The sequence below is a fragment of the Sus scrofa genome, chromosome 11 (assembly GCF_000003025.6).
Source record: "Sus scrofa isolate TJ Tabasco breed Duroc chromosome 11, Sscrofa11.1, whole genome shotgun sequence".
Taxonomy (NCBI): Eukaryota; Metazoa; Chordata; class Mammalia; order Artiodactyla; family Suidae; genus Sus; species Sus scrofa.
Genome location: NC_010453.5, coordinates 67197685 through 67224689, shown reverse-complemented (window position 1 = coordinate 67224689; position 27005 = coordinate 67197685). Strand labels below are relative to the sequence as shown.

General features: G+C 46.8%; 1 protein-coding gene across 4 annotated transcripts in view; it reads right to left on the bottom strand.

The window, feature by feature from the left end:
* The window catches only part of FARP1 (FERM, ARH/RhoGEF and pleckstrin domain protein 1), a 312926-nt gene that overhangs the window by 232858 nt on the left and 53063 nt on the right, over positions 1-27005 (bottom strand). The window contains exons 1-2 of one of the 4 annotated variants that reach the window (XR_002336570.1): positions 18981-19382; positions 7668-7861 (exon numbers count right to left, since the gene is read on the bottom strand). Coding sequence is in view for 3 of the 4 variants with exons in the window: in XM_021065376.1 (XP_020921035.1) it covers positions 7668-7838 (171 nt within the window). In the remaining variant the exon portion in view is untranslated. Of the gene's footprint in view, positions 1-7667; positions 7862-18980; positions 19383-23908; positions 24252-27005 lie in introns of those variants that run through there. The other 3 variants (XM_021065376.1, XM_021065375.1, XM_021065374.1) reach the window with 3 other exon arrangements.

The following is a 27005-nucleotide window of genomic DNA, read 5'->3' as shown; positions in this document are numbered from 1 at the left end:
CCAAAGAGAAGCAATGGTGCTTGACACAAGTTGAGACATCTGAGACTTCCTCGCGTCTGTCCAAGTGGCCCTTCGTTCTTAAGAGACTTTGGAAAGCCCCCCAGGACACGCATCTCTATTTCAGGAAAGACTTGAGCGAGAGACTAACCAGAAAGCCAGGGCACGGGGGAGGGGGAGGAGAGGAATTAATACCACCTGACACAAGCATGCTTTTTCTTTTTTTTTTCCTCCAAGTGATTTCATATGCTTTCTTTTGTTCCTTTTCGCCTACCTGAATGCTCTACAATGAAAGCACAGTCTGGATGCTGTTTATGAACAAGAAGGAAAGCAGAGATGAGCATGAAAGGAAGAAAAAAACAGACTGGCTCGTATGAGAATCCAATCTGAAGCCAGGATTCTTCTGCACGGTGTTTTCACAAAAGGTATTTCACCTGGGCTTCACCTCCACCCCCTCAAGGACGTGCTGCCCAGATTCGCAGGCGAGGCGACAGGCTGAAAACGGTCATCTGGTCACCCAGAGCCACGCAGCTAGGAAGCCATGAAGCCCCAATCCCTGGCCCTGGATCCCCCCCACCCCTTGAACCACGGTTTCTTACCATCAAGACAATTTATTTCCTCCACTCCAAAGAGGGAGGGAGGAAAGCAGCTTCTCCAACTCCCTACGTTTCCAAAGAATATTGGCCCATTTAGTGTCTGATACAGACATTCTCAATTACAGCGTATTCTTTGTTATTTATTAGTTTCTACGGAGGGCCTCTTTTCAGGGAGAAAATAGCAAACAGCTGTTGGAGAATTCCTGCCATCACGTCAGTGCTCCAGACGTGACTTTGATCAAGGGTCTACACTGAAGTTGAACGGGGCGCACAGACGCTGGGGCCAACGTTCAAGTTCTCCTCTTGGCTTCCAAGGAACCCGAAAGGGAGGCTCACAGCATTCCGCTGAAATGATTTATGGAAAAAAAATTTTATCTATTAAAATAGCCTTTAAATTTAACCTCCTGAGACCAGACCCAGACGGACCATTTATCATTCAAGTTAAACAAAACACAGAAAGGACTATGGAGAGCTGAGTGGACATAAATACTATTTCAGAAACTACGAATCAAAAGAGCCAAAAGCAACACTGATAAGGGGGAAGAAATACTGGCTTATTTTTAAAAAGCTGAGTGAACTTGTGAAATTCCTTCCCCTCGTTCTGGTTCAAACTACAGCTGCTTAGGAGGCAGTTACTACAGCGTTGGGCACACGCATCTCCCGTCTGGTTTTCAAGGGTCGATTAATTTTTATTTAGGCGTCGGTATCACCGCCCCCATCTTATGTGCATTTCATGCAAACAATGAAAAAGAAAATAAAGGAGCCTTGAACTCAAACCTGCCTTCTAAGATCACAGGACCCAACCAGCCACAGGGAACGCACCCACTGCCAGGAACTTGCGATTTCCAGGGGAGTGAGAAACAGAACACTTATAAAAAAGGAAGATATTTATTCCCCCTGCCCCCGACCCCACGATCTCTGGTTAAATGTACATTCTGCCTCTTTAGGGAGGGAGAGCCAAAGCCAAAGCAAAAGAAAGATATTTAGTGGCTTATCCAAAAAGTGATCTTCTCTCTAAGTTGGCTGAAACGGCAATTAAAAAGGGAAACAGAATCATTCAAATGAGACAAAGACGGAGGAACGGACCGTGCTTTTCGGAAGACACAGCTGCTGTGGGTGAGCCCCAGCCCAGCTCCAAGCCATCAGCCTCTGCTTTTCAGCCATAAACTGAGGCTCCCCAGAAGGACAGAAGGGCTTTTAAAAAGTCCAACGCCTACTACACCCTTTCTTCTGAGCACAAGCTTATGAAGACAAGTTTTTAATTCTCCAACCATTTAAGCCCTTTTGTAGACCCACCCAGCACTTGGAGGAATAAGCCCTTGATTGGTGTCAAGCCCAGGTTTTGATGACAAAGAAATTAAACAGCTGCTTTATTCCAAAAGGTGAGAAAGTGAAATTATGTGCTATCATGTGTGGACTGACCGTGCAAGATTCCTAATTAGGTCGCAGAGATATCTGCACTCAGTAAAACAATTTTGCAGTCTTTTATTATGACATGCAAGCGAATTCTTTTTCTTAAAAATTGTAGATGTCTGTTTTCAACAAACTTGTTTATTTCTTGCTAATAATGTGTTGTCTAGAAAATATGTAATTTCTTTCCATCTTCTAGCTCTGATTGGCAAGTGGCAGATCGTCTGGCACAATTTAGTTTGGTGAGATTTACCATAAGCAGTGTATCATACCAGACGCTTATTCCTCCACCCCAAATTTGTCTGAGCACTTACTAGTTATGTAGTTAGTAGTTACTATGTCTGATTAGACTTTTGGGGCTTTTGGCATTTTTTAAGATCAAAAACCTCTTCTCTGAAAGAGTTTACCATCTGCCTGAGTAAATGCAGTCATGAAAAGACGATGCATCAACAAAGATCCATCAACACAGGGTCCCAACTTCCAAAAAGAGAAGGGGGGGCAGAAGCCTGTCATGTCATCTGGACCATTTTGCAGATAGGCAAACTGAATCTCAGCAGGGTTATAAGGGAACCAATTAGGGAGAGAGGAGAGATTAGAGCCTATGATTCAAGGTCTAATTAGAGGTACAGACAAGGGGAACTCAGAGAGCGCCTCCAGCAAGGGAGGATGGATGGTTGGTGGGGTCTTGATAAGTTTGTCGTGGAGGTTAGGTGGTGTTAAGAAATGGGAAAAATCCCAGAGCAGCCTGGAGGTGATGGAGTGGCACCTTACGTCTGGGTGGCTTGAAAGCCAGTTTGAAAAGATCAGTGGGGAGTTCCCATAGTGGCTCAGTGGTTAATGAACCCGACTAGGAACCATGAGGTGGCAGATTCGATCCTGGGCCTCACTCAGTGGGCTAAGGATCCGGCGTTGCCGTGATCTGTGGTGTAGGTCGCAGACGTGGCTCGGACCCCACGTTGCTGTGGCTGTGGTGTAGGCCAGCGGCTGCAGCTCTGATTAGACCCTTAGCCTGGGAACTTCCATATGCCGCAGGTGTGGCCCTAAAAAGACAAAAGACCAAAAAAAGAAGAAAGAAAGAAAGAAAAGATCAATGGGGCAACACAGGGACCCACTGAGCCCCTAAGGGGCAGCAGCTCAGCGAAGGGAAGGTGGACAATGCTGGGCTCATGAGGGCTGGAGTCCAAGCCCAGTGCCTCCTAACACTGTGCCAGTGTGATAAAGCGGTCCCTCCCCATGGGTGCCTGCCCCTTCAAGAAGGGACAGCACCAAGCACCTTTCAACGTTTCAAAGAGGCAAAGGACTGAACATGTGGGGGCGGTCGGTCACAGGTGACGGCACCTGCTGGGTCCAGGTGTAGAATCTGATGACGAATGAGAACAAAAGAGGCCGTGGCCCCACTGAGTGCCCATTCTACCTGCCGGGGGCGGGGGGGAGGCAAAAAATAGGCATGTCAACAAGCCAGAGAGTTTTGGGGCATGAGATGCGAACGCAGAGGAGGAACCGTCCAGGATGGCAGGAGAGGGTAAACTAAGAAACCTGCTCGGGATCTTCAGGCAGCCGGGAGCTGTAAAGGCTTCTGGGAAAAGCGATGACGAGGCACCAACCCAAGAAGGGCATGAGGACAACTTGCCGGGATGGCTGTGGCGGACACGGGGAAGCAGGGCTCGGCGCCCAGTGGCGCCACGACCCTCCTGCTGGCTCCTCAACCAGTGCCAGGCACCTTCTCCTCACCTGTGAGCACCTTTCCCCTGCGTCCTCACCAGGGCAGGGGAGCACAAGACGGCTCGGTCTCAGGTCCTCTGCTCTTCCCAGGGGGGCCTCGCTAATGAAAACGCAGAAACTGGATCAACGCTTGCAAAGAAACCATCTGCCTCTTTCTACAACTCTTAGGAGGGAAGAGTGTTTGTTTACCAGCAGGGTCAGGAGGACAGGACACTTAAAACCTTCTCAGGAAACTGGGGAGCTACAGCGGGGGCGGGGGGGGCGGGGGGAGTCCGTTAACCCTTTCAGATCTGCAGGACTCACGGTTTTACAACCTCTGGTTGGAAGGGAAAACTGCATCTATCAAAACCACAGCATGGGGCTTGTTGGCACAGCATTTTCCACGTGAAGATGACACAAAGGCCAGGTGAGAATTTAGATATTGCTTTTTGAACTTTCAACGCCAGAGAGAAAATACCTCAAGGGATGGTCCAAGTTCAAGAGCAAAGGTGATGGTGGACCGAGCTATGGGTTTGAAAAGTCAAGACGCTCATTGCTCAAGCCTTTTCAAGGATTCAATAAAACTTCATTGGAGGTTATAAATAATGACGAAGGCCGGTTTGCTTAACTGTGTGGAAAGTGGGGAATACGCATTTAAAAAGACAACTTGGAGTTCCTATTGTGGCTCAGCGGTAATGAACCCGACTAGTATCCATGAGGATGTGGGTGTGATCCCTGGCTTTGCTCAGTGGGTTAAGGATCTGGCGTTTCCGGGATCCCTAGCCTGGCAACCTCCATATGCAACTGGTGTGGCCCTAAAGAAAAAAAAAATTATTAAATGGACGACTTTGCCGTCATCCATCCTCTAAAACACGAGGATCAGGACAAGATCAAGAAACTCAGTCCCCCAAGGAAAGACACGGTCCATGGAAAAAATGTTCCCCAAGGGAAGCTCTAAGGACTTCTGGCCAAGTGCCTGCTCATCTGTGTGGCGGGCAGTGAGAATCAGCAATGAGAATTCATCCTTATGGGCCGCCCAATCCAAGGATGTGTGGGCAAGGGACCCACGTCCAGGCTCAGACACTTGGCCTTGATGAATCTGCTGCAGAAACGTTCTGGAGCAAGGTTTCAAGTGGTTAAGGGGAGCTGGGTCTCTCGCAATCCTATGTCCCCACCCCCGCTCCAGTCCTGAGCCCCGGGGCTGAGTCACCACCGGCCAGCCTGATGCCTCCCAGCTGTGCGGAGGCCTGGCCGCTTCTGTGTTCTCCAAAGAGCACAAGGTAGCAATTTAGGATCGGCTTAGTCAATAAAAAATGCTGATAGTTGCCTTTCCACAGGCAGTTATGGAAAACATCTGTTGCCCAGGAGTTGCGAAGGAACATTCTGACCCCACTTGAAAAATAAAAAATTAAATATGAATGGATGAGGCAAGTCAGTAACATTAATTCTACTTGCAAGATACATGCATTCTAATATTCTGTCAGCAAACACTTAATGAGCATCTACTACATGCTAAGTGCTGGGGGCGAGACAGCAAGGCAAGGTCCCAGCCCCGAGAAGCCAGCAGTAAAGTGGCAAATGCACAACGGATTATGTGCCAAGGGGAGTTCCCTGGTGGTCTAGTTGTAGGACTTGGTATTTTCACTACTGTGGCCCAGGTTCAATCCCTGGCCTGGTAACCAAGATTCCACATCAAGCTGCTACATGGCCAAAAAAAATTATGTGCCAAAAGCTGTTCCAAATTCTTTCTTTGTATCAACTCTTTTATTCTCATAAAATGAGTAGTTTATGATTCGTCTCATTTTACAGAGGACAAAACAGAAATACAGGGAGATTAAGTACCTTGCCTAAGGTGATCGGATAGGAGAAACTGGGATTTAAACCTATATGGTCCAGCTCTACCCTGACAGATCTATAAGCCAAGAGGTCTGAAGGAGGGAAGAAAAAGCCCCAGCCACTGCCTCAAGGAGTTAGTTAGCATCTGGGTAAAACAGGTAGGGTCTCTAAGGGTGAATAAGAGTTTATAAGGGGGAAGGGAGATAGGCTCCTTCAGGCATACGAGTTACAAATGCAAAGCACAGACATCAGAAACTATCAAGGAAAATCCTTTTAAAAGATGCAAACACGCTTCTATTCCTACTTCTTGGGAGTTCCTACATAGGTCCTAGCTAAACAGTAGCTAGGAATGGAGTTTCAACATACTTTGGTTCAGACCAACATGAACTGCAAGTGACTCCAGTACAGCACTTTGTAGTTCAGACACACAACAGCAGCACTGGGTGGCACCTCAGCCCCAACCACCCAACACCATTTAACAGAACGTGTTGCTTAGTGACTTGGGTTCAGAAGTCCTTACTGGTACCAAAGAGGAAAACACTGAAACAAAATAACCTCACCAAACCAGTCTGGCCAGGAGGAGACAAAACTGGGAGGGGAAGTGGGGGGACACGTTTCCAGAAGGCCTGATTCTAATAGGCTGGCAGAGGCACCCCTCAACTTATTGTTACAGTTTCAGCAGGTGAGCAGTGGCTTTGTCGCCCAGCATACCCAGAAGCCCCCAAGTCCTTGAGCGGGAGGAATTCCACAACGAGAAAATTAGAAAGATACAGAAGTGGTCGGCACGGTGCAATAAATTGGCAGGTTTCAACAGAGCTATTCTGAGGTTTATCTTCCCTGAGACGCTTAATAGTAATTCACACTCTCTGAACAATCGTCTTTGAAATGAGCAAGATTTAGGGCATCATATCACCTCAATGATGAAAAATGATGGGTTACAGACAGTTAATGCCGACGGTTAAGTTTCAGCCGCTCTCGCCAACAGGAATGATAGACGGCTCGTCTCCACTTTAACAACAGGTTAGGTTCCAGAGTTTGTTTATGATTCGGCTGTTCGGAATTTCAGAGTTATTCCCCCTCCCCCAAGCCACCCCCCAATATAAGCGATGCTTAGTACCCGAGACAGAACACAGAAAAAAGCCAGTGTGCTGTGCATCGATGGCTCAGACGTCTTGGAAGACACAGTGCACAGTTCTAGAAGGCTGGACACACACGTCTGGGCTTGGCTGCCATGGGAACACATCTTCCATCCACACAACTGGTGGTGGGTCCCCAACCTCTACAGCAGTTGGATTTCGGGGAGGAGGCTGGGGAGAAGGATGAGGGAGGCCCGGAGGCCAGGAGGCAGGGACTCTGAGGGAAAAATAGCAGAACCAGGGGGTGCAGAGCTCCAGCTGATGTCGAGGCCAAGGCCACTGTTGCTTCTTCTCTGCCAGCTCCTGGACACCCCTTCTCTCCTCCCCTTCTCCCCAGGCCTCTTCAATTCTAGGGCTTCCATGCTGTAGGCTGGGATCGGGCCTTGACTACACCCCACCCCACCTGCCACCCACAAGCATGGTTCCTGGGGCGACAGTTTCTAGGGCTTTGGGGTTGGCAGAGCAAGGAAGTGTATATGCGTATACTGCAGACTTTTCAACGTGTGAATCCCAGCCTGCCACTCCCCAGCTCCCAGACCTCGCAACAAGACAACAGCCACACAGCTCTTTCGTGGTTTTCTCAGGATTTTTCTTGCCAGTAACCTAGAGAAGTGGAGTTGCACACACACGCATCAATGCTGAGGAATTGCTTGCAATGAGTGAATTCACCTGAGATCCAGCCCTAAGCCCACAATTCCCTCCAATCCAAATACAGAAGTCACGCATACACAGGCATATACACAAACATATACACGGAAAGTCGGACTAAAATGAAAGCGACGCCCACTGATATCACTACACGCGCTTCACGCATAAATCAAAAAATCAGCTCAGCACCAGCGTGGGCTTTTCTGGCTGAGTGTCAGGAGGGAGGTGCTGAAGACACAGACCCCATCCTGCCACTGCAGTCACCGAAACACAAGAAAGAAATGAACCTCCCCAAAGGCTGCCTCCGCACGAGTTCACAGATACACCCCCCTCCCCAACTTACTGGAACTTCAAAAGCCTCCTGGGTGTCATCCAGCATCTGGATTTTGATGGACATGAGTTTTCCTGAAGGCGTCGGGGGCGGCTTCTGTCCATGTTCCAAGGTACTGATCCCCGAATTCTCTGGGGCCCCCAGTCTCGATCCTGGAGTTGGCCTCTGCTCTATTTCTCCCATGATGAAAGCAGATTATAGATTATCTGCAAGAAGCAGAGAGAAAGAACACATCAGAAGGGGAGACGCACGGAAGCCAGCTTGGTAACATCTGTCCTTTTCTGTCCTCAAAAACATGTGTCCATTTTCCCAAAGCACCCGAGGGCCCCCCGACCCCGACCCCGGCCGCTGCGCAGCGATCACACAAGGTGAGGCTCCCATCATTCACAAACAATGTCACCTTTAGCCATCCGTGCAAGGCATACAAATATGTGTGCATATTTTAGTCTGCATACTTTTCCATAGTTTATCCTCTTCTAGCTTTACAGTCAGCTCTTAATTATTCATACGAGAGATTCAGTGGTGTTCAGCATATTATTCAGGGTTGATGATGAACCAGGCACCACTTTTCCCCCAGTTTCCAGTCTGCTGGGGAGATAATGAGCAGTGCCTGCTCCGTATCATTAGCATCCATTAGCTACCTTGTCTGATTCCGGGAACAGACTAGCAATGGGCATATGATCCACATAACTAGATAAAACATACATTGTGGCTCTCACGTTTATAACCTGGTTGAGGAAACTAAACACACACCCCAACACAGGCAGCTTAGGGTCCTTTGTCAATTCCATGACGATTTACCTAATTAACTTCTTTCCTGCCACTCCCTCCCCCAGTTCCCCCTTTCCAACAATGTTATTTTGTTGCATGAAATAAAGCACAATCAATCTTTCCTCTAGAAATAGCTCTCTTTGCTTTCACGAACCCCACCCCCGCCACCCCAACTTCTCCGTCTCCTCCTCCTGCCTCTGTCTCCCTTCAGGGCTTCACGTGTGTCCTCCCTGTGGCTCAGTGTTCGGATTCTTTTTCTACCTAGAAACTCAGAAACTCCAGGCGTGGCTTTAGGGCTCTGTTCACGTGTCACGTCCTGACAACCAGACAGAGCTTAGATACCGCTGCCCCCTCTGTGCGCATGAGCCTGGGTCCAGCCCCCATGTATGACATCGCAATCACCCGTTTCCCTCGCCCATGACATCGCAATCACCCTAAAGCAGGAACCAAATCTTTATTCTTCTGTGCATCCCAGCACCTACAAAGGCACAACGCCTGGCCCCGGGCAGAGTTCAGTAATGGCTGCCTCAAAAATGGATTATGCATAACAGCTGCATAACAAGCCACTCTAAGTACTGGTCGTCTATTAAGTGCTTCAAAAGCACAAGGATGAAATGTGAGGTACAACTGCTAAAAAAAAAAAAAAGAAAAAAAAATGGAAGAGCTTCCACCATGGAGAAGGTAGGAATAGATTCAGTTGAGTCTCAAATGTCAGGTACTACCTGGAGCCAGAAACACACAAAGAGAAGGAAGTTCAGGGAAGCAAAATGGCACCAACAAAGCTACGGGGCAGACGTCAGGTGGCATATAGGAAGATGAGTGTAAATCAACACTGCAGGGTCGGTCAGAGATGCACTGGGGAACTAGGTTAGAATCAGACCACAAGGGACCGTTTGGGAAATGTGGTCTTTCCCTGTAGGCAGTAGGGAGTCCCTGCATAAGAATAATGACAACAGGAGTTCCCGTTGTGGCGCAGTGGTTAACAAATCTGACTAGGAACCATGAGGTTGCGGGTTCGATCCCTGGCCTTGCTCAGTGGGTTAAGGATCCGGCGTTGCCGTGAGCTGTGGTGTGGGTCGAAGACGCGGCTCGGATCCCGCGTTGCTGTGGCTCTGATGTAGGCCGGTGGCTACAGCTCTGATTAGACCCCTAGCCTGGGAACCTCCATATGCCGTGGGTGTAGCCCTAGAAAAGACAAATAATAATAATAATAATAATGACAACAAAAGGAAAATTTTAGCAAAATGAAGAGAATATATGCTAATGGGCTGGAAAAGGAGACAGGATGGAGAAGGTAGGGGGAGTCCAGTTCCCAAGCTATTCCACCAGTTCATGCTTGAGGGGTAACTTGAACAGCGACAAGGGAAATAAAAAGATGAGGCTATAAAACCTACTTTCATGGAAAAATTAACCTGGTGTTGTCAATGGTTAGCGACTGAGAAGGAGATTAAAGTTAACAATGGCCAGAAAGTTTCACAGCGGGGCAGATGGGAGGAAGTGGGAGGGATGGAGTGAGTTGGACTGGGGACACTGTGGAGAGTGATAGAGGGCTATCCAGTGAGCTGTGGGGAGAGGTGGGGCTGGACTGGGGCTCTGGGTTCAGAGTGCATCTCATGGTGGAAGTCAAAGCCAGGAAGACAGGTGGGGAGAAGGCGGCCCTGAAAAAGCACAAACACGCCCAGTCATGCGGGTGGGTGTGGACCCAACTGTGTCCCCTTCCCCCTGCCACACTTCCACTGAACTAACCCCAAGGACCTCTCAGGATGTGACTGTGTTTGGAGAGACCACCTCAAAAGAGGTGACTACGTTAAAATAAAGCCATTAGAAAAGCCCAGCATCCCATCTGACTGGTGTCCTTACAAGAGGAGGAAATTATGGAGGTCTCCTATGGACCAGCAGGTTAAGGATCTGGCATTGTCATCACAGCTGCTTGGGCTGCTCCTGTGAGGCAGGTTCGATCCCTGGCCCCGGGAATTTCTGCATGCCATGGTCCAAAAAAAAAAAAAAAAAGGCAAATTTGGACCCAAAGAGGAGACGAAACCTGGACACAGGGATACACAGAGGAAAGGCCACGGGAGGAGCAGGGAGAAGGCGGCCATCCGTAAGCCCAAGAGAAACACAGGAGACACCAACCTGCCACCAGCAGGGAGAAGGCGGCCATCCGTAAGCCCAAGAGAGACACAGGAGACGCCAATCTGCCAGCATCTTGATCTAAACTTGCAGCCTCCCCAACTGTGAGCAAATACATCTCCGTGAAGACCCCCACCCCAGCAAATTCACACAAGGGGCACTGGAGACGGTGGAGAAGGACAGAGAAAAGAAGGCCCCTTGGTCTTAGGCGCAAAGAAAGTCACAGAAGGGGCGCCCAGGGGTCACCGGTGGTGTGAGGTACAGACCTCAGGGCTGGGTCTGACACATTTGAAAGTTAGTCACCTCTCCGCTCTCTGCCTCAGGCAGATGGCCCAGACTGTAAAGCATCTTTCATCGGTTCTTCTCGCCCCAGGCTCTCCCTTCTCCTCAAGAGGGAGTCAGGCTCTCTGAAGCATCCCACTAAATCTCACATGGAAACCCCTCCCTTCCTCTCCCTGAGACCCTCTCATGTTCTCCCTGTGACAAGGGGGGCTGGCCCTGAGGTCAGCAAATGGCCAGCTATGGCGTCACCCCCACAAGCGGGGGTCTGTCCTCAAAAGACGCCCTCTGGCTGGACAGGGCGACGGTCTGACCACCAGCCGGGAGACAGCGTTTCCTCCTCGGCCCTCCCACCCTCACTTTCGCCACCCACTTTCCACCCACGTCTGTCTGAGATGAGTATTCATGTCTTGGCAAGGCCACGCTGGTGAAGGACCAGCCTTTTGAGCAGGGCTCCATCCTCTGTGCACGGCCAACGGTGACTTCACACGTCTACCAGCCCCGTGCTCATTTCCTCCCCAAATGAGCCTTTTTTAAAAGAGCCTCATTCCAATCTGTGTGGGTATGTGACTCTCCTTTGCTGAATTCACCAAGGTCTTAAGAGACACGACTAGACTTTGCTCATCTGCAACGCTTTACACTGAAGGGAGAAACAGATCCATGAGTCACATGCGGGTGGTAGAGACCTCATTAAGAGGACTTCCCACTGTGGCTCACTAGGAACCCTACACTAGGATCCAGGAGGACGCGGGTTTGTTCCCTGGCCTCCCTCCATGGTTTAAGGATCCCGTGTTGCTGTGAGCTGGGGTGTAGGTCACAGACACGGCTCAGATCTGGGTGGCTGTGGCTTCAATCCAACCCTGGCCAGGAAGCGTCCACAAGCCCGAAGGAAACAGTAAAAGAAAACCGATCTGATTGATGATGACATCATCGCGTTTAAGGCAAAACGACTCGCCTACATGTTTCTCTTCATTGTCTCATGGTTCAACCTACACGCAACTTTCAGAGACAACTAGGACTTCGGTCTGGTTTGCTTTCCTTGCACTCTCATCCCTCCGCCCCTCCGGAAGCCTCCCTCCCCGGATCTACCCCCGCCTTCTGTTCCTTGCTCTCCATCAGGGATGCTGGGCCTGACCACTCAGCCTCTTGTTGCTCTGAGTCAGAGACCAGTCTGTCTGGCCGATGCCCCGATGCCCATCCTGGGAGCTAACGGCAAGGAGGCAGGGGCTTATTCTCTCTGTCACCCCACCACCAAGCTGCTAGCCCCCACCTCCAAACACACTTTTCTCTTTATCCTACCTGAGCAAAGAGCAAGGGCCTCACCTTCTAAATGGAACCCTTTCTCTCCACTCCGGCCCAAGATCCCCAGATGAAAATTGTAATTTTTAGCACCTTGGCATTTAAAAATTAAACTGTCTTTGCTGTACAGCAGAAATGGGCACAACACTGTAAATGAACCACATTTTAATTTAAAAAATTAAAATCCCATCTATGATTTCACAAGTCTATATAAAATATTCAAGATTAAATTTCATATGAAATTATTAACAAATAAACGTTTAAAAAATAAATGAAAATTACATTGAGCTAATGATTGGTGTTTGGTGCCTTACTGTCCTTGATCTTTTTTCAGCCTTTGAATGACCTCATGCCCGTATTATTTCTACTCCTGGATTTGGACATTTCAACAAAGCACGTCACACTTTCTGCTTTGGTACTTGCACACAGATCGCTGCTGTACATGGAAAACACTACTGAACTCGAACATAAATCCAGCCAAGAGTTGTGAGCATCCAAGGAATGTCCCGGGAGTATCTAAGGAACGCTGGCAGGTCATGAATGGGTATCCGCAACTGATGCTTGATAACGGAAGTGGTGAAACACAGCCTCCTACACTGACAGGTCTAACGAACCTAAAAGCCTCCTATTTACAAGTATCAGCCCGTGCTCTAGTCTGACTCTACCTCCCTAACTTCCTCTGACTTCTGAATTTCTTAAGCAACAGTCAAAATAAAGGCGATTAGCATGTCTTTCCTAGTGGCACATTCTTATTAACAGGATCATTCCAGACTCAAGGTGAAGAGCTGTCTGTGCAACTCCTTTCTTTTTGTCTTTGTTGTTGTTGTTGCTATTTCTTTGGGCCGCTCCCACGGCATATGGAGGTTCCCAGGCTAGGGGTTGAATCGGAGCTGTAGCCACCGGCCTACGCCAGAGCCACAGCAACGTGGGATCCGAGCCGCGTCTGCAACCTACACCACAGCTCACGGCAACGCCGGATCGTTAACCCACTGAGCAAGGGCAGGGACCGAACCCGCAACCTCATGGTTCCTAGTCGGATTCGTTAACCACTGTGCCACGACGGGAACTCCGCAACTCCTTTCTTATTTGGATGGATCTGAAGCGTTAGTTAAAAAGAAATAAAAAGTACAACCAAAAACAGCAACATTTTTGGAGTTCCCGTCATGGCTCAGTGGTTCATGAATCCGACTAGGAACCATGAGGTTGCGGGTTCGATCCCTGGCCTCGCTCAGTGGGATAAGGATCCGGTGTTGCCATGAGCTGTGGTGTAGGTCGCAGATGTGGCTCCGATTTGGCGTGGCTGTGGTGTGGACCGGCAGCTACAGGTCCGATTCGACCCCTAGCCTGGGAATCTTCATATGCCATGGGTGTGGCCCTGGCACTTCATATGTCATAGGTGTGACCAAAAAAAAAAAAAAAAGGAACACTTTTCACTGGCAGAGAAAAGAAAAAACTAGAGTTGTCAGTTTCTCAGCTTAAAGACTTCCTCTTGGAATTCACCCAAAAGCTATAAGGAGAACATACACAAAAATGCAAACTCCATCCCAGGGGACCCTAGAAGACACCTGTAACTCCCAACCACAAAATGCAAGACAGAGTTGCCCAACTGCAGTGAAGGTCAGACAGAGGAGAAGGTTCTGCCCCTGGCTGCAGAGCCCTGCTCCCCAGAGAGGCACGATACCCAGCCACAAACCCAGCAACGACTTTCTGAAAAGAAGGGCAAAAGATACACAGGTAGCAGAAAGGGTGGAACCGAATGAGAAACAGCACAGGTGAGCCATGTTAGCAGGAAGCAAGCAGTCCACTGCGGAGGCAAGATGAAAAAGAGAGACCTCTGCCAAGAACGCAGCCAGGCCCAGCAAGCAAGAGAAAAACACACGTGGAAAGGGTTACACACACACACCCTTGGGTCACAAGAATTCCCACTGGCAAGGGCTATGGCACTGTTTCCTGCTTCTGCAAATAGCTCCTGCATAAGGAACTTGCCCAATAACAAAGGACCTTTCCAAAGATGCTGCAAGAAGAGAAAAATGACAATGGGAATGACAGATGAAAAAGAGCTGCCAAAGCAAGAAACTGTTGCCCAAACATATTGTCGTTAAAATTAATGCAACACTGAAATAATTGAGTCTGTCTACAAAAACAGAAGCAGATTTATGAGAGTCCTAGAAGCATGAGAAGGACATAAGGCATGAGGGCAGACCTCAGGGTGAAAAAAAACAGAAGAAGGAATAAAAACACCACTGCTATAGAGGGAAAGTTTGTGTCCCCCCCAAATTTATACACTTTGACTTCATCCCCAGCGTGGTGGCATTCGGAGGCGGGGTCTTCAGGAGGTGATTAGATGGCGAGGGTGAAGCCCTCGTGAATGGCATTCGTGAATGACCCAGACAGCTCTCTGGTCCCTTCCATCACGTGGGGAAACGTAACACACAGATGACAGTCTGTGAACCAGCAAGTGGGTCCTCGCCAGACACCAAATCCACTGGCCCTTGCTCTCGGATTCTCCAGCCTCCAGGACTGTAAGAGATAAATTTCTGTCATTTTCCTGTTTTTAGTACCTTGTCTTACGTCGGTTTGGGCTGCTTTCACAGTCACCAAAATGGGAACAGCTGATAGGAACTACGCACGAGTGACAATATGAGAGTCTTGAGGGGAAAGTGGAGATGAGCCAGCAGAAGACCAAAACCAGAAAAATGAGAAATACAGAAGACAATCAGAGGTGATGCAACACACCCCGAACAGGTGACCCGAAAGAGAAAGAAAACTAAATAACAAGGAAAAACATGTAAGGTACAATTCAGGAAAACATGTCAAAATAAATACTCTCCATGATAAATGAACATATCACATCCCAGAAATAATTAAAATGCTCAACACCAAAATGTTTTCTGTAGCATCAACTGATCTTCAAAAATTAAGAACGAACCATTTGAGCCTCTAGGCAAAAAGTTAAAAAAAAAAAATACAAGGGGACAAAAGTTCACTTAACCACAGCAACATTCAATGCTTAAATGACCAAAATGTCCTCAAAGAAATAAAAGATGAAAGAGAATTTGAAATCTAGCTGAACTTTCATTCAAACATTCTAAACAGTCGAGAACTCAAGGTCTTTGGGGAGAAGCTCTTAGAGAGTAAACAGCAAAAGTTCCTATTATGGCTCAGCAGGTTAAGAACTCAACTAGTATCCATAAGGACGCCGGTTCGATCTCTGGCCCCACTCAGTGGGTTAAGGATCTGGTGTTGCCGTGAGCTGTGGGGTAGGTCACAGATGCAGCTTGTATTCAGCATTGCCGTGGCTGTGGTGTAGGCCGGCAGCTGTGGCTCTGATTCAACCCCTAGTCTGGGAACCTCCATACGCCACAGGTGAGGCTCTAAAAAAACAAAAGAGAGTAAGCGTCAAAGCAAGAAGCAGAGTGGTAAAACTAGGAAAAACAGTTATTGGTAAACTTAAAGTCCATTTATGCCATAAGAGAAAGGCTAAAATCACTCACAACTGCAGAATATAATTCTTGACAATGTAGAAATAATGTAACGAAAAAACTGGCAGAGGAAGGAGCTGAGATGGCGAGAGGCTTGTAGGTTAACTGTTACCATAGGTTTTAAACCTGATAATAAAAAGAATTTAAATCTCTAAAGAGATATAAGTGGTTAATAAGCACATAAAATATGCTTGACATTTTTCCTTACTAGGAAATGCAAATTACATCCACCATGAGATAGTATTTCACAGCCACTCCGATGGATGGTAACATGCATTACTGAGAGTGGGAAAAAAGTGGAATTCTCATACATTGACAGTGGGAATACAAAAAGATGCAGACTCTGGAGACTATTTTGGAAGTTTCTTAAAATTTAATCATAGCAGTATCAAGGTTTCTTAACCTAAATATAGTTACCCTATGATCCAGCAATCCCACTTCTGGGCATCTATCCAGAGAAAATGATAACTCAAAAAGATACATGCACCCCTATGTTCACAGCAGCCTATTTACAATAGGAAGACATGGAAGCGACCTCAATGCCCATTGACAGAGGAATGGAGAAAGAAGATGTGGTGCATATACACAGTGGACTACTACTCAGCCATAAAAAAGAATGACACAGTGCCATTTGCAGTGACATGAGGGACCTAGAGATTATCATACTAAGTCGGCCAGAGAAAGACAAATCTCGTATGATATCATTTATATGTGGATCTGAAAAAAATGATACAAACAAGCCTCTTCACAGAAACAGACTCATAGACATAGGAAAAAAAACATGATTACCGAAGGGGAAGTTTCAATCAGGAGTTTAGGATTAACCAGACACACTGCTTTATGTGGAATAGACAACCAGCAAGGACCTCCTGTATAGCACAGGGAACTACACTAAGTATCTTGTAATAGCCTAGAAGGGAAAAGAATCTGAAAAAGAATACATATATGTATCTATCTACACATACAGCGGAATCATTTTGCTGTACATGTGAAACTCACAGGACACTGTAAATTACCTACACTTCATTTAAAAAAATAACTTAGCCTACAACCCAGCGATTGGGTTTTCCTAGTGACTCGATACTTAGGCATCTCCCCAAGACAGATGAAAATGCATGTCTTCACAAAGACCTGTGTATGGAGATGTTCAGAGCTAAAAAGAGCCAACAAGTGCAAATAATCCATCACCCAATGAATGGATGAACAAAATGCAGTATATCCATACACGGCACTATTATCCATCGATAAAAGGAAATGAAGCACAGATACACGCTACAACAGAGATCGACCCCCAAAACATTTTGCTAAGTTAAAGAAGTCACATGCAAAAGACTGCATAGCAAATGATGCTACTTATATGAAACTATGCAGAAAAGGCCCATCCAGAGAGCAAGTGATTGCGGGGGGCAGGCGGGGGTGGGGGGGCAGCAGCTGGAATTGCCAGCCAAGGGCCTGAGGAACGGAGTTTTTTTGGCAGGTGATGCCAACTTTCTGAAACGAGCGGTCACAAAACTCTGTAAATTTACTGTAACCCTCTGAACTGGACCCTTCAAAAAAGTCAAAGGTGTGATACGCCAATTATGAGGACACACACGAATATTCCTGGAAAGGCGGAGGAATCATGGGTAGGAGAGCTGACTATACCGTGGCAGCCAATCCGGTTACAGAGGGAAGGAGGCCTCAAAATGTGCTTTTCACTGTACACTTTTTGGGATCTTTTAAATTTTGTACCATATACATCTTACCCATTCAGAGAAAAAAAAAAATTTATCAGACAATTGTTAAATTTTCATTTTCTAAAAGGACAGGATTCTGGAGCTCCTACTGTGGGGCAGGGAGTTAAGAATCCGACCACAGCAGCTCAGGTCACTGAGGTGGTACGGGTTCGATCCCAGCCCAGAGCTGGGGATAAATACGGACCCAGCGTTGCCGCAGCTGCAAGTGGGTACAGGGGGTACAGGTCGCAGCTGTGGCTCGGATCCAGTCCCTAAAGGGTGGGATCCTATCTTCCTCGCACCGGCTGAGAGCAGGAAATCTAACAAGATGAAATCACAGCGAACAAGGGAGCCAGTTATCAAGCAAAACAGGCTAATGTGGAGGAAACTTGGCAAGAGTTTTTCTTTCCAGTTTTAAATGTAAGCTACTTAAAAATTCCAGGTTAAAAAAAATTCACAGAAAGTCAATCATTTACAGGAGTGGCCCAAGACATAGACTGGCAGGAAGCTCCAGGGCTGGGTCGGAGAGCTGCTGGAGCCCTGAGCGCTTCCCACCAAAGGTGGGGGAGCCTGCGTTTGCCAATCCTGGGGGGACAGAGATGGACCATGTGAGACTCCACGGGGGCAAAGGGTGACGGATGTGTTGTCTGCACCAGCGCAGTTCACTGGGGCTTCGCTGCCGAGTGACAGGGCCACCTTGTGCTCCTGTCCCCAGGGGAGCCACAGGCCAGGGCGGGAGGAGACACCCCAGAAAGAAGGAGGTGGCCCCAAAGCTCCTCCAGAGCAGCAGTGGCCACAGCTGGCCTCTCCCAGCACTGATGAGGGGTTTCGAGAAAATTCGAAAGCAGCTCTCTGTGTGCATTGATTTGCTTATTTCAAAAAAAAAAAGTCTGGGAGCCAAAGTAGCCACTGCAGCTGTTTTGTATTAAGCAGATGCTTCAAACAGGCAGAGGAGGGACTATTAGGCCTGTGTCGTCATTTGGGAGAAGGGGACCAGGACATGAACTCCTAGCACGTCACCCGCTGAGTAAGGACAAGAGAACTGAACCACAGGAACCTGATGAGAGGATTTCTCCACTGTCTTGCCTCTCCAACCCTAGTGGGAAAAGAATGAAACAGGCTCTCGTAAATACCTCTAACAAATCTCCGCCAAGTGCTCCAAGGAAAGCTCAGAGGAGAAATTTTCTTACGTTGTAGAGGTTACTTCCAGGCCAGTTTTCAACACGTCCCTTTCCTCCTCAAAAAGTCAGCGTCTAATCGATACCAAGATAAATGGGAAAACTCCCCGCTGGGCATTGCAATGGCTTTTGCCCCGATTTTTTCCCTTGGAAGAAAACCCTGTTTTCTAATCCAACTGGGCTGTGCTCAGCACGCCTGCATTTTCCGGGCGTTGTGCTTTTGCTGTTCTGTGTCTTCCCCCTACCATAGTCTTTATCAGCTCCAACGTCACCTCCTCCAAAAAGCCTTCTCTGGGCTGCTTTTTCAGGAGGAAAAAAAGAAAGAAAAAACGTACTTTATTGTTCCTGGGGTTTGGCTTCTATTTGGTGTATATATCGCACTTGCTTTGCAGGGACTTTCTCCTCTTTTCCCACACTGCGTGTGAACTAGACTGCAAGTCCAGAGGGGCAGGAGGGGTCTGGCTGCGTTACCTGGGGAGTGTGACATGTTCCTCCTGTCCCAGGGTGAGAGCCCACCCAGACTGGGGGCTGGGAGAACTCCAGGCAGTCCAGGCTCCACTACAGGGCTGCGAGTTGCCGGAAGATGGAGAGAAAGCCGACCACCAGCTTCAGGGCTTCTTAAAATAGGGCCGCAAACCCACAGCATCAGCACCACCTGAGGGCTCATTAGCAGTGCAAATTGTCCCTCTAGGCACAGGCCCGCGGAATCAGAAAGGCGGGGATTGGGCCCAAATCTGGGATTTAACGAGCCACTCAGGAGATCCAGATGCAGGCGCCAGCCAGCCCGAGACCCAGACCGACCTCTGCTTCCCAGGGTCCCAAATGAGGACCAGCCAAGGTCAGTAAACCCACCTGACTCAAATCAGGCACTCACTTGATAACTTCACCAAGGGAAAAAAAAAAAAAAACAAAAAAAAAACCACGTTTCTCACGTTTCACACACCCCCCTCCAGATGGATTCATTCAATATCTCTTGGCCAGAAAAAGTGGCATTCCTTTTCCCATCAACTTTTCACTGGCATTCCAACCTTGCTCTAAAAAAGGATGCTTTTGTTTGCATTTTCACTGATGGGGTTGGTCACAGGTCCTCCAGGAAAAAGAAAGGCACAGACAAAAATGGGTAGAATGGAGGCAAAAGTAAAAGGTCTTGAGAAGAGAAGGTGCTTTTCCTCCAGTAGGAAAAAAACTCAGGCAACCAGAAAAAAAAGAAAAAGAAACAAAACAAAAACCCCAATTGAGTCACATTTTAATGATGTCCATTTCTTGAGGATTCTGAGCACAAAATGAAATTTTTGCTCCATTTTTTCCCTCTAATTAAAAAGCCTGGGTACACAAAATGCAAGGAGAAAGGCGGTCTTCTGGAAGATAAGAAGCCAGCTGGCAGCCTCTCACGATTCCCACAGTCACAACAGCACTATCTTGGAACCCGAGGCTGCATTTCTTAACTGTTGTCAAGCTCACTCTACAGAACACACCTCATTCCCATCCACCCACTAAAGAAAGTCCTTCCTCTCTGGCTCCTTTTGACTTCGGCCCCCCTCTGCAAGTACCTGTGGAACGCACCTAACCCTTGCCTCGCCCATAATGAGGCTGCACTATGTTAGTGGATCTACTTATTTTCAATGGCCTTGAAAACAACAGACTGTCTAAAGTGCACTATCATTCAAATGTCACGATAGCTGGGGGCACAGCCATTCACAAGCACTCACAAGGAGCCGTGATGGTTCAGCAACCACACTCAGCGCTACATGGCACCAGACACCAGACGGGTTCGCTTTTATGGGACCTATTATCTCTCAAGCAGTAGAGAAGAGGCTGCATTTCTTAACTGTTGTCAAGCTCACTCTACAGATATCTCAGAGATATCTGCTGAAAGTGATGTGTATATTTCTGACAATAGTGACTTTGAAAAGCTACAGAAACAGAATGCAGAGGAAGTCGCCAGAGGCTTGGGGGAAAGCTAAGTTTTGAAGTAGACCTAAGAGCAGATGCAAAGGTTCACCGGCTGGAGCTCCCTCGTGCATCCCGTGAGGAAGTGTCTGCTCCTGGCTGGGAGCTGTGGCCATAATGCAAACAGACAAATGACCGAGGCGATGAACTAGCGAAAAGAAAAGGAAAAAGGAAGGTCAAGACAGGTTTCAGTCGGCCTGAAATACTGACGGCAAGCATGGATCAGAATGAGCCACTGCGCTTTTTACAACAAAGTGAAACTGCACAGCCTTCAGGAGAAATGGGAAGTGCTGGTGAGATGAGGACACAGGCCAGTTAGGAGCCTCGTGCAAGGAAGGATGGTGGTGACAATGAAAACAGAGGGAAAGGAGGCAGATTTTGTGAATGCTTTGGGCTTAGGAATCTTTACAGGAGTTCCCGCTGTGGCGCAGTGAGTTAAGATTCCGACTGCAGTGGCTTCAGTCACTATAGAGGTGTGCCCCACCCCGAGCAGTGGATTAAAGGATCCAGCATTACCAAAGCTGCAGCATTATCAAAGCTGAGTCATTCCCTAGCTCAGGAACGTCCAAATCCCCAGGTGCAGCCATAGAGAAAATAAAGAATCTTTACAAATTGGGAGTTCTCCTGGGGACCAGAGGGTTAAGGAGATGGTATTATTACTGTATCGGCCTGAGTCCCTGCTGTGGCACGGGTTTGATCCCTGGCCTGAGAACTTCCACGTGCTGTAGGTGTGGCAAAAAAAAAAAAAACAAAACTTTGCAACTCGGTGGCAAATGAGACATGAGGAAAGAAGATGGATTGACGGGCAAATCCAAAACTTCAGTTCCAGTGAAAGACACAAGATGCGTTGGGAGGTCCATGTTGTGACTAGCTGAAGGTGGGGGAAACAGAATGTTCTGGAATGTTCTAAAGGTCCTCATCTCCCTTTCCTCTGTAATAGCCAAGCTCTGTTCCCCAGCCCCTGGCTATCTCCTCTCAAAAGCTTTCTCCAAAGTTCGACTCTGGTGAGCAGAGCAGAGGAGCCTGAGGTTCAGGAAAGCAGCTTTATATGTAATCCACACAGAAGTCAGAGGTGACATGGTGACAGTGGGTACACCTCCATGTGTTTCATGGCTTGACGGCTCATTTCCATCCCTCGATAAATAACATTCCCTTGTCTGGATGTACCACAGTTTACTGATTCACCTAGTGAAGCCCATGGTGGTTGCTTCCAGCTTGGGGCCACTCTAAGATATGCTTCAGTTACACACATGGAGGAATACAGATGTTACCTCTGACACTAACCAGCTCCATCTGAGATTAGAAACTCGAAGTTAGCAAATCTGGGGCTTAGTGAGCAGATGCTGTGCTGCCAATTTCTGGCTCGGTCAAGCCCACATCTTGGCAGGTAACTTATCTCAAAGGTCCTTTGAGATACCTTTCCTCCTGGACCTCATGAGACAGTGACAAGACTTAAGAACTACAAATATTTCTGAAGGCATTCCCATTGTGGCTTACCAGGTTAAGAACCCAACTAGTATCCATGAGGATACGGGTTTGATCCTTGGCCTCACTTAGTGGGCTAAGGATCTGGCATTGCCATGAGTTGCAGCATAGGTCACAGATGCGGCTCGGATCTGGCACTGCTGTGGCTGTGGTGTAGGCCAGCAGGTGCAGCTCCGATTTGACCCCTAGCCTGAGAACTTCCATACGCTGCAGCTGCAGCCCTTAAAAAAAAAAAAAAAAAAAAAAAGGCACCAAGTATTTTCTTGAATAAACCATAAAGCATTGTTAAGTTGGTCTTCAATTAAGCCAGGATATCACCAAGAGCCTCGTTATCTAATAGGGAAATCTTAACTAAAAAGTTAACCCCTCTATCATCCTCTGCTCAAGTTTCACACACTCTGGAAACGATACTTAAGAAATAAATGCCAACATTTAAATGTGACCTACATCCTGTAGAACATTCTACTGACACCTGTTATGGAGTGAGTAACGGCATTATTTCACACAACCTGAAAACAAAAGAAAAGCATTTCCGAAAGCTCACCAAATCCAATGAATCATAAGTGACAGGGTTTCCCTTCAGGGTGGGAAAAGGAAAGCAATTTCTATTAAACTATTTAAGAAAAGACTGTGAAATTCTCTCCATATATATATATATTTTTTTTTTTTCTTTTGGTCTTTTTGGCATATCTTGGGCTGCTCTCATGGCACATGGAGGTTCCCAGGCTAGGGGTCTAATTGGAGCTGCAGCCACCAGCCTACACCACAGCCACAGCAACACGGGATCCGAGCCACACCTGCGACCTGCACCACAGCTCACGGCAACTCCGAATCCTTAACCCACTGAGCAAGGCCAGGGACCGAACCTGCAACCTCATGGTTCCTAGTCGGATTCGTTAACCACTGCGCCATGACGGGAACTCCCTCTCCATATTTTTCAAGAAATACACTAGGCAGTATTATCAAGGACCAAATGATACAATAAAATACAACGGAGGTGTAAAGGGGATTCTGGAACACTTCCCCGAGAATTAAGTATTAATGACAATAATGAAATGTTAAGGGAAAAAAGACAACATAATAAAAAAGTGAAATCACTTGTGAAAAAAAATGAGTTTAAATGTCAGCCTGGTTAATAAATAAGGTATTTAATTAAACACTGGTATCCATTCAAACAATGAATGATGATGAATAGCAAGCACATTTTTGCCAAGGACTGCTGAGAGGGAAAAGATGTCTACATACCATCCATCAGATTGTCCACCAAGTTCTAATCCTAACTTTTTTTTTAGGGCCAAACCTTAGGCATATGGAGGTTCCCAAACTGGGGGTCAAATCGGAGCAACAGCTGCTGGCCTCCGCCACAGCCACAGCCACACCAGATCCAAGCCTTTTCTGAGACCTACACCACAGCTCGAGGCAACACCGGATCCTTAACCCACTGAGCGAGGCCAGGGATCGAACCCGCATCCTCATGGATACTAGTTGGATTTGTTTCCACTGCGCCACAACTGCAACTCCCCTAATCCTATTTTTCGAAATGTCTGACTGCATGGTAAAAGTAACTTGCCTGGATTGTTAAGCTTCTCATTTGTAGAATGTGGGAAAACACCTGTGATTATTATTTTAATTTGGCACTTTTTTCAGATAGGACTTTCCAGAGCAGAGCAGGTGCTCTCCTAGAAGCTTTGTAAATAGTAAAGCATTTCATCCTCCTGACCACCATTAGGTGGATACTATTATTGACCCCTTTTACAGATGAGGTAACAGAGGCAAATAAAAGACAGTCAACTTTCCCACAGTCACCCAGCCAGTAAAGTGGCAGAGAACGAACTGGATCGCAGACAGGCTGCTCTTCACCACCCACCCTTCTGATCATCTCGAGACTGCCACCCTCTCTAAATTCAGTGACCATACGACTCAGTCACTTTAGCTGCCATCACAGTCTCTCCCAATTCTCTCACCTCTTCCAGCCTGGTGGTGCCAATCAAGCTTCTCGGCTAATCACCATGGAAGCTGCCAGTGACGCCAAACAGAAAAAAAAAAAATCAAATAATCAAAATGATTAATGAACTATTACCTCTAAAGACTACAGTCTACTACCCTTTTTTTCCTATCTTTTTAAAAAATTGATGTAGAGTTGATTTATAATATTAGTTTCAGGTGTACAGCATAGGGATTCAGTATTTTTACAGGCTATATTCCATTTAAAGCTATCACAAAAGAAGGGCAATAATTTCCTTGCTGTACAATATATCCATCTGCCCTATTTATTTCACGCAGAGTAGTTTGTGCCTCTTCCTCCTCTATCCCCTAGACCGCCCTCTCCCTCTTCCACTCCCCCTTGGTAACCACCAGTTTGCTCTGTGAGTCTGTTTCTATTTTATTATATTCACTAGTTTGTTGCATTTTTTTAGATTCCACACATAAGTGATGTGTCTTTCTCTGTCTGACTTACTTCACTTAGTACAATAATCTCTAGGTCCCTTCATGTTGCTACAAATGGCAAATGTTTGTTCTTTTTTATTGCTAAGTAGTATGCCATGGTATCTTCTTTATCCATTCATTCTGCTGTTTTTTTCTTTTCTGGCTGCACCCCTGACAAACGTTCCTGGGCCAGGGATGGAACCTGTGCCACAGCATCGACCCAAGACACAGCAGTGATAATGCCGGATCTTGTTATAACCCACTGAGCCACCAGGGAACTCCTCCACTCATGTGTCGTTAGGCTGCTTCCATATCTTGACCACTGTAAATGATGCAGCTAGGAACACTGGGGTGCACGTATCTTTCTGAATTAGTGTTTGTATTCTCTTTGGATATATACCCAGGAGTGGAATTGCTGGGTCATGTGATGGTTCTACTTTTAGTTTTTTGAGGCCCTTCCAAACTGTTGACCACAGTGGCTGCACCAATTTAAATTCCCAGCAACACGGCACAAGGGTTCCCTTTTCTCCACATCTTCGCCAACATTTGTGACTGGGGCTCCTCTTGGTGATCGCCATTCTGACAAGTGTGAAGTGGCATCTCCTTGGGTTTTGTTGTAAATTTCTCTGATGATTAATGACGTTGAGCATCTTTGCACATCGGTATGTCTTCTCTGGAAAAATGTCAACTCATTTTGTAACAGGACTGTTTGGGGTTTCTGACATTGAGTTTATGAACCGTTTGTGTATTTTTGCAAAGTAACCCCTTATTGGTCCTATCATTGGAACGATTTCTCCCACGGAGTAGGTTGTCTTTTCGTTTTGTCAATGGTTTCCTTTGCAGTGCAAGAGCTTTTTACATTTAATTAGGTCCCGTTTGTTTATCTTTGCTTTTGTTTCTTTTGCCTTAGGAGATGGATCCAAAAAAGTATTGTTATGATTTATGTCAAAGAGCATTCTGCCTGGGTTCTCCTCTAGGAGTTTTATGGTTTCCGGTGTTACACCGAGGTCCTTAATCCATTTTGAGTGTCTTTTTGTATATAGCGTGAGAAAATGTTCTAATTTGATTCTTTTACATGTAGCTGTCCAGTTTTCCCATGGTGTACTGTCTTTTTTATGGTTCTAAACTATGCATTTTTTTATACTGGTTTAAACCATTTCTTCTCCCTTCTAAGAGCACAGAATTTTCACAAACGCCGATGGTGCATTCGTGGGACACATGCGTGAATTACTTAAGTTCTCAGAACGAAGGACCCCTCCCCCAGCGCAGGTGGAGCCACCACCCAGAAAAGCGGAAACTGCCGATCTTAAGGGACCCCAGACCCAAAGGCACACGCTCCTGGCAAAGTCAAAGAAAGCCTGGGGGAATGAGGATAACTTCCTCCCCCCTCCTCCCAAGGCAAACCCTTGGTTCCCATGGAATCCACTGCTTCCCTGAAACAACATAAAACCACACACGCTCCTCGTGGCACGAAAGGGACAGGCTGAGGAGCGGGGCTGACGAAGGCATTCCAGATCCTTCTCTGGCTCAAAGAACAAGGCGCCTGGTGAAACGAGACATCAAAGCACGGGGCTACTTCTATCTCAGGAACCGCGGAGAAACACAAGCTTTTCTTTCAAATCGTTTCATCGTCTCACAAAATGCTTCCGCCTAATAACAGGTGCATTCCTTGAGCACTTACCTGCATTACAAGCAAGTCTCACCGGGAGAATCTGGGGAAAATTCGAGAAGGCGAAACGGAAGACCAAGCAAGCTCTTAGCTGAATGCCAGGCCCTGATCTGACCCTTCACTTCTGGGGTCTCCGTGACCCTCCTCATAGCCTAAAAGTAGGTGCCACCAGCTCTGTTTCCCAACTGGCTCACTTAGGTAGCAGCCAAAAGCTACAAGGCATTAACATATACTATAATCCACTCGGGACAGACTGATAATTAAAGAAATACAATCTCATCCAGTACAATTAATAAGGGCAGAAATAACAGTATCTGGACAGCAAGAAATGGCAAATTTAAAAATACCCTTTTTAAATATCATACCCTAGTTTTCCAATAATAACCGTTTTGCTAGAACACAAAAATCCACCTATAACAGAAGTTCTATGTACATGGTATATACATTCTCAGGTCATACAGCCTAACATTGGAAAGAGAGAACAAAGCAGACCTCAGGCAATTATTTGCAAGCTCAACTACTCTGTTTCATGGTAAGACACTGGATGAAAAAAAAAAATTTTTTTTAAGTTAAAAGAATATGTTTGACATTGAAAATGTAAGGTAATGGTGTTCCACCAAAGTCCCACTAAAAAAAAAAAAGTCCCGACCTCTATACCAATATAAGCATGAAGAATGAACAAGTCTTTTTATCTAAAGAATTTTGAAGCTGACCAGAGACCACAAAAACAAGCCGAGAATAAGGAAAAATTAAACCAAAAAAAGTAATCATCTGTTTATAGAAAACACGAAGAGACCAAAAAAAGGGGGGAAAAAAATCAGAAAAGAATTACAGAATTTTCCTCTCCCCCAAGTCTACATAAATAAATAAGCCTGGGAAATTTTTCCAAACTTTCAACAGATAAACAATCTTTTCTTTTAAAAAAATGTTATACTCCCAAACTCATTTCACTTGAGCCCAAGCAA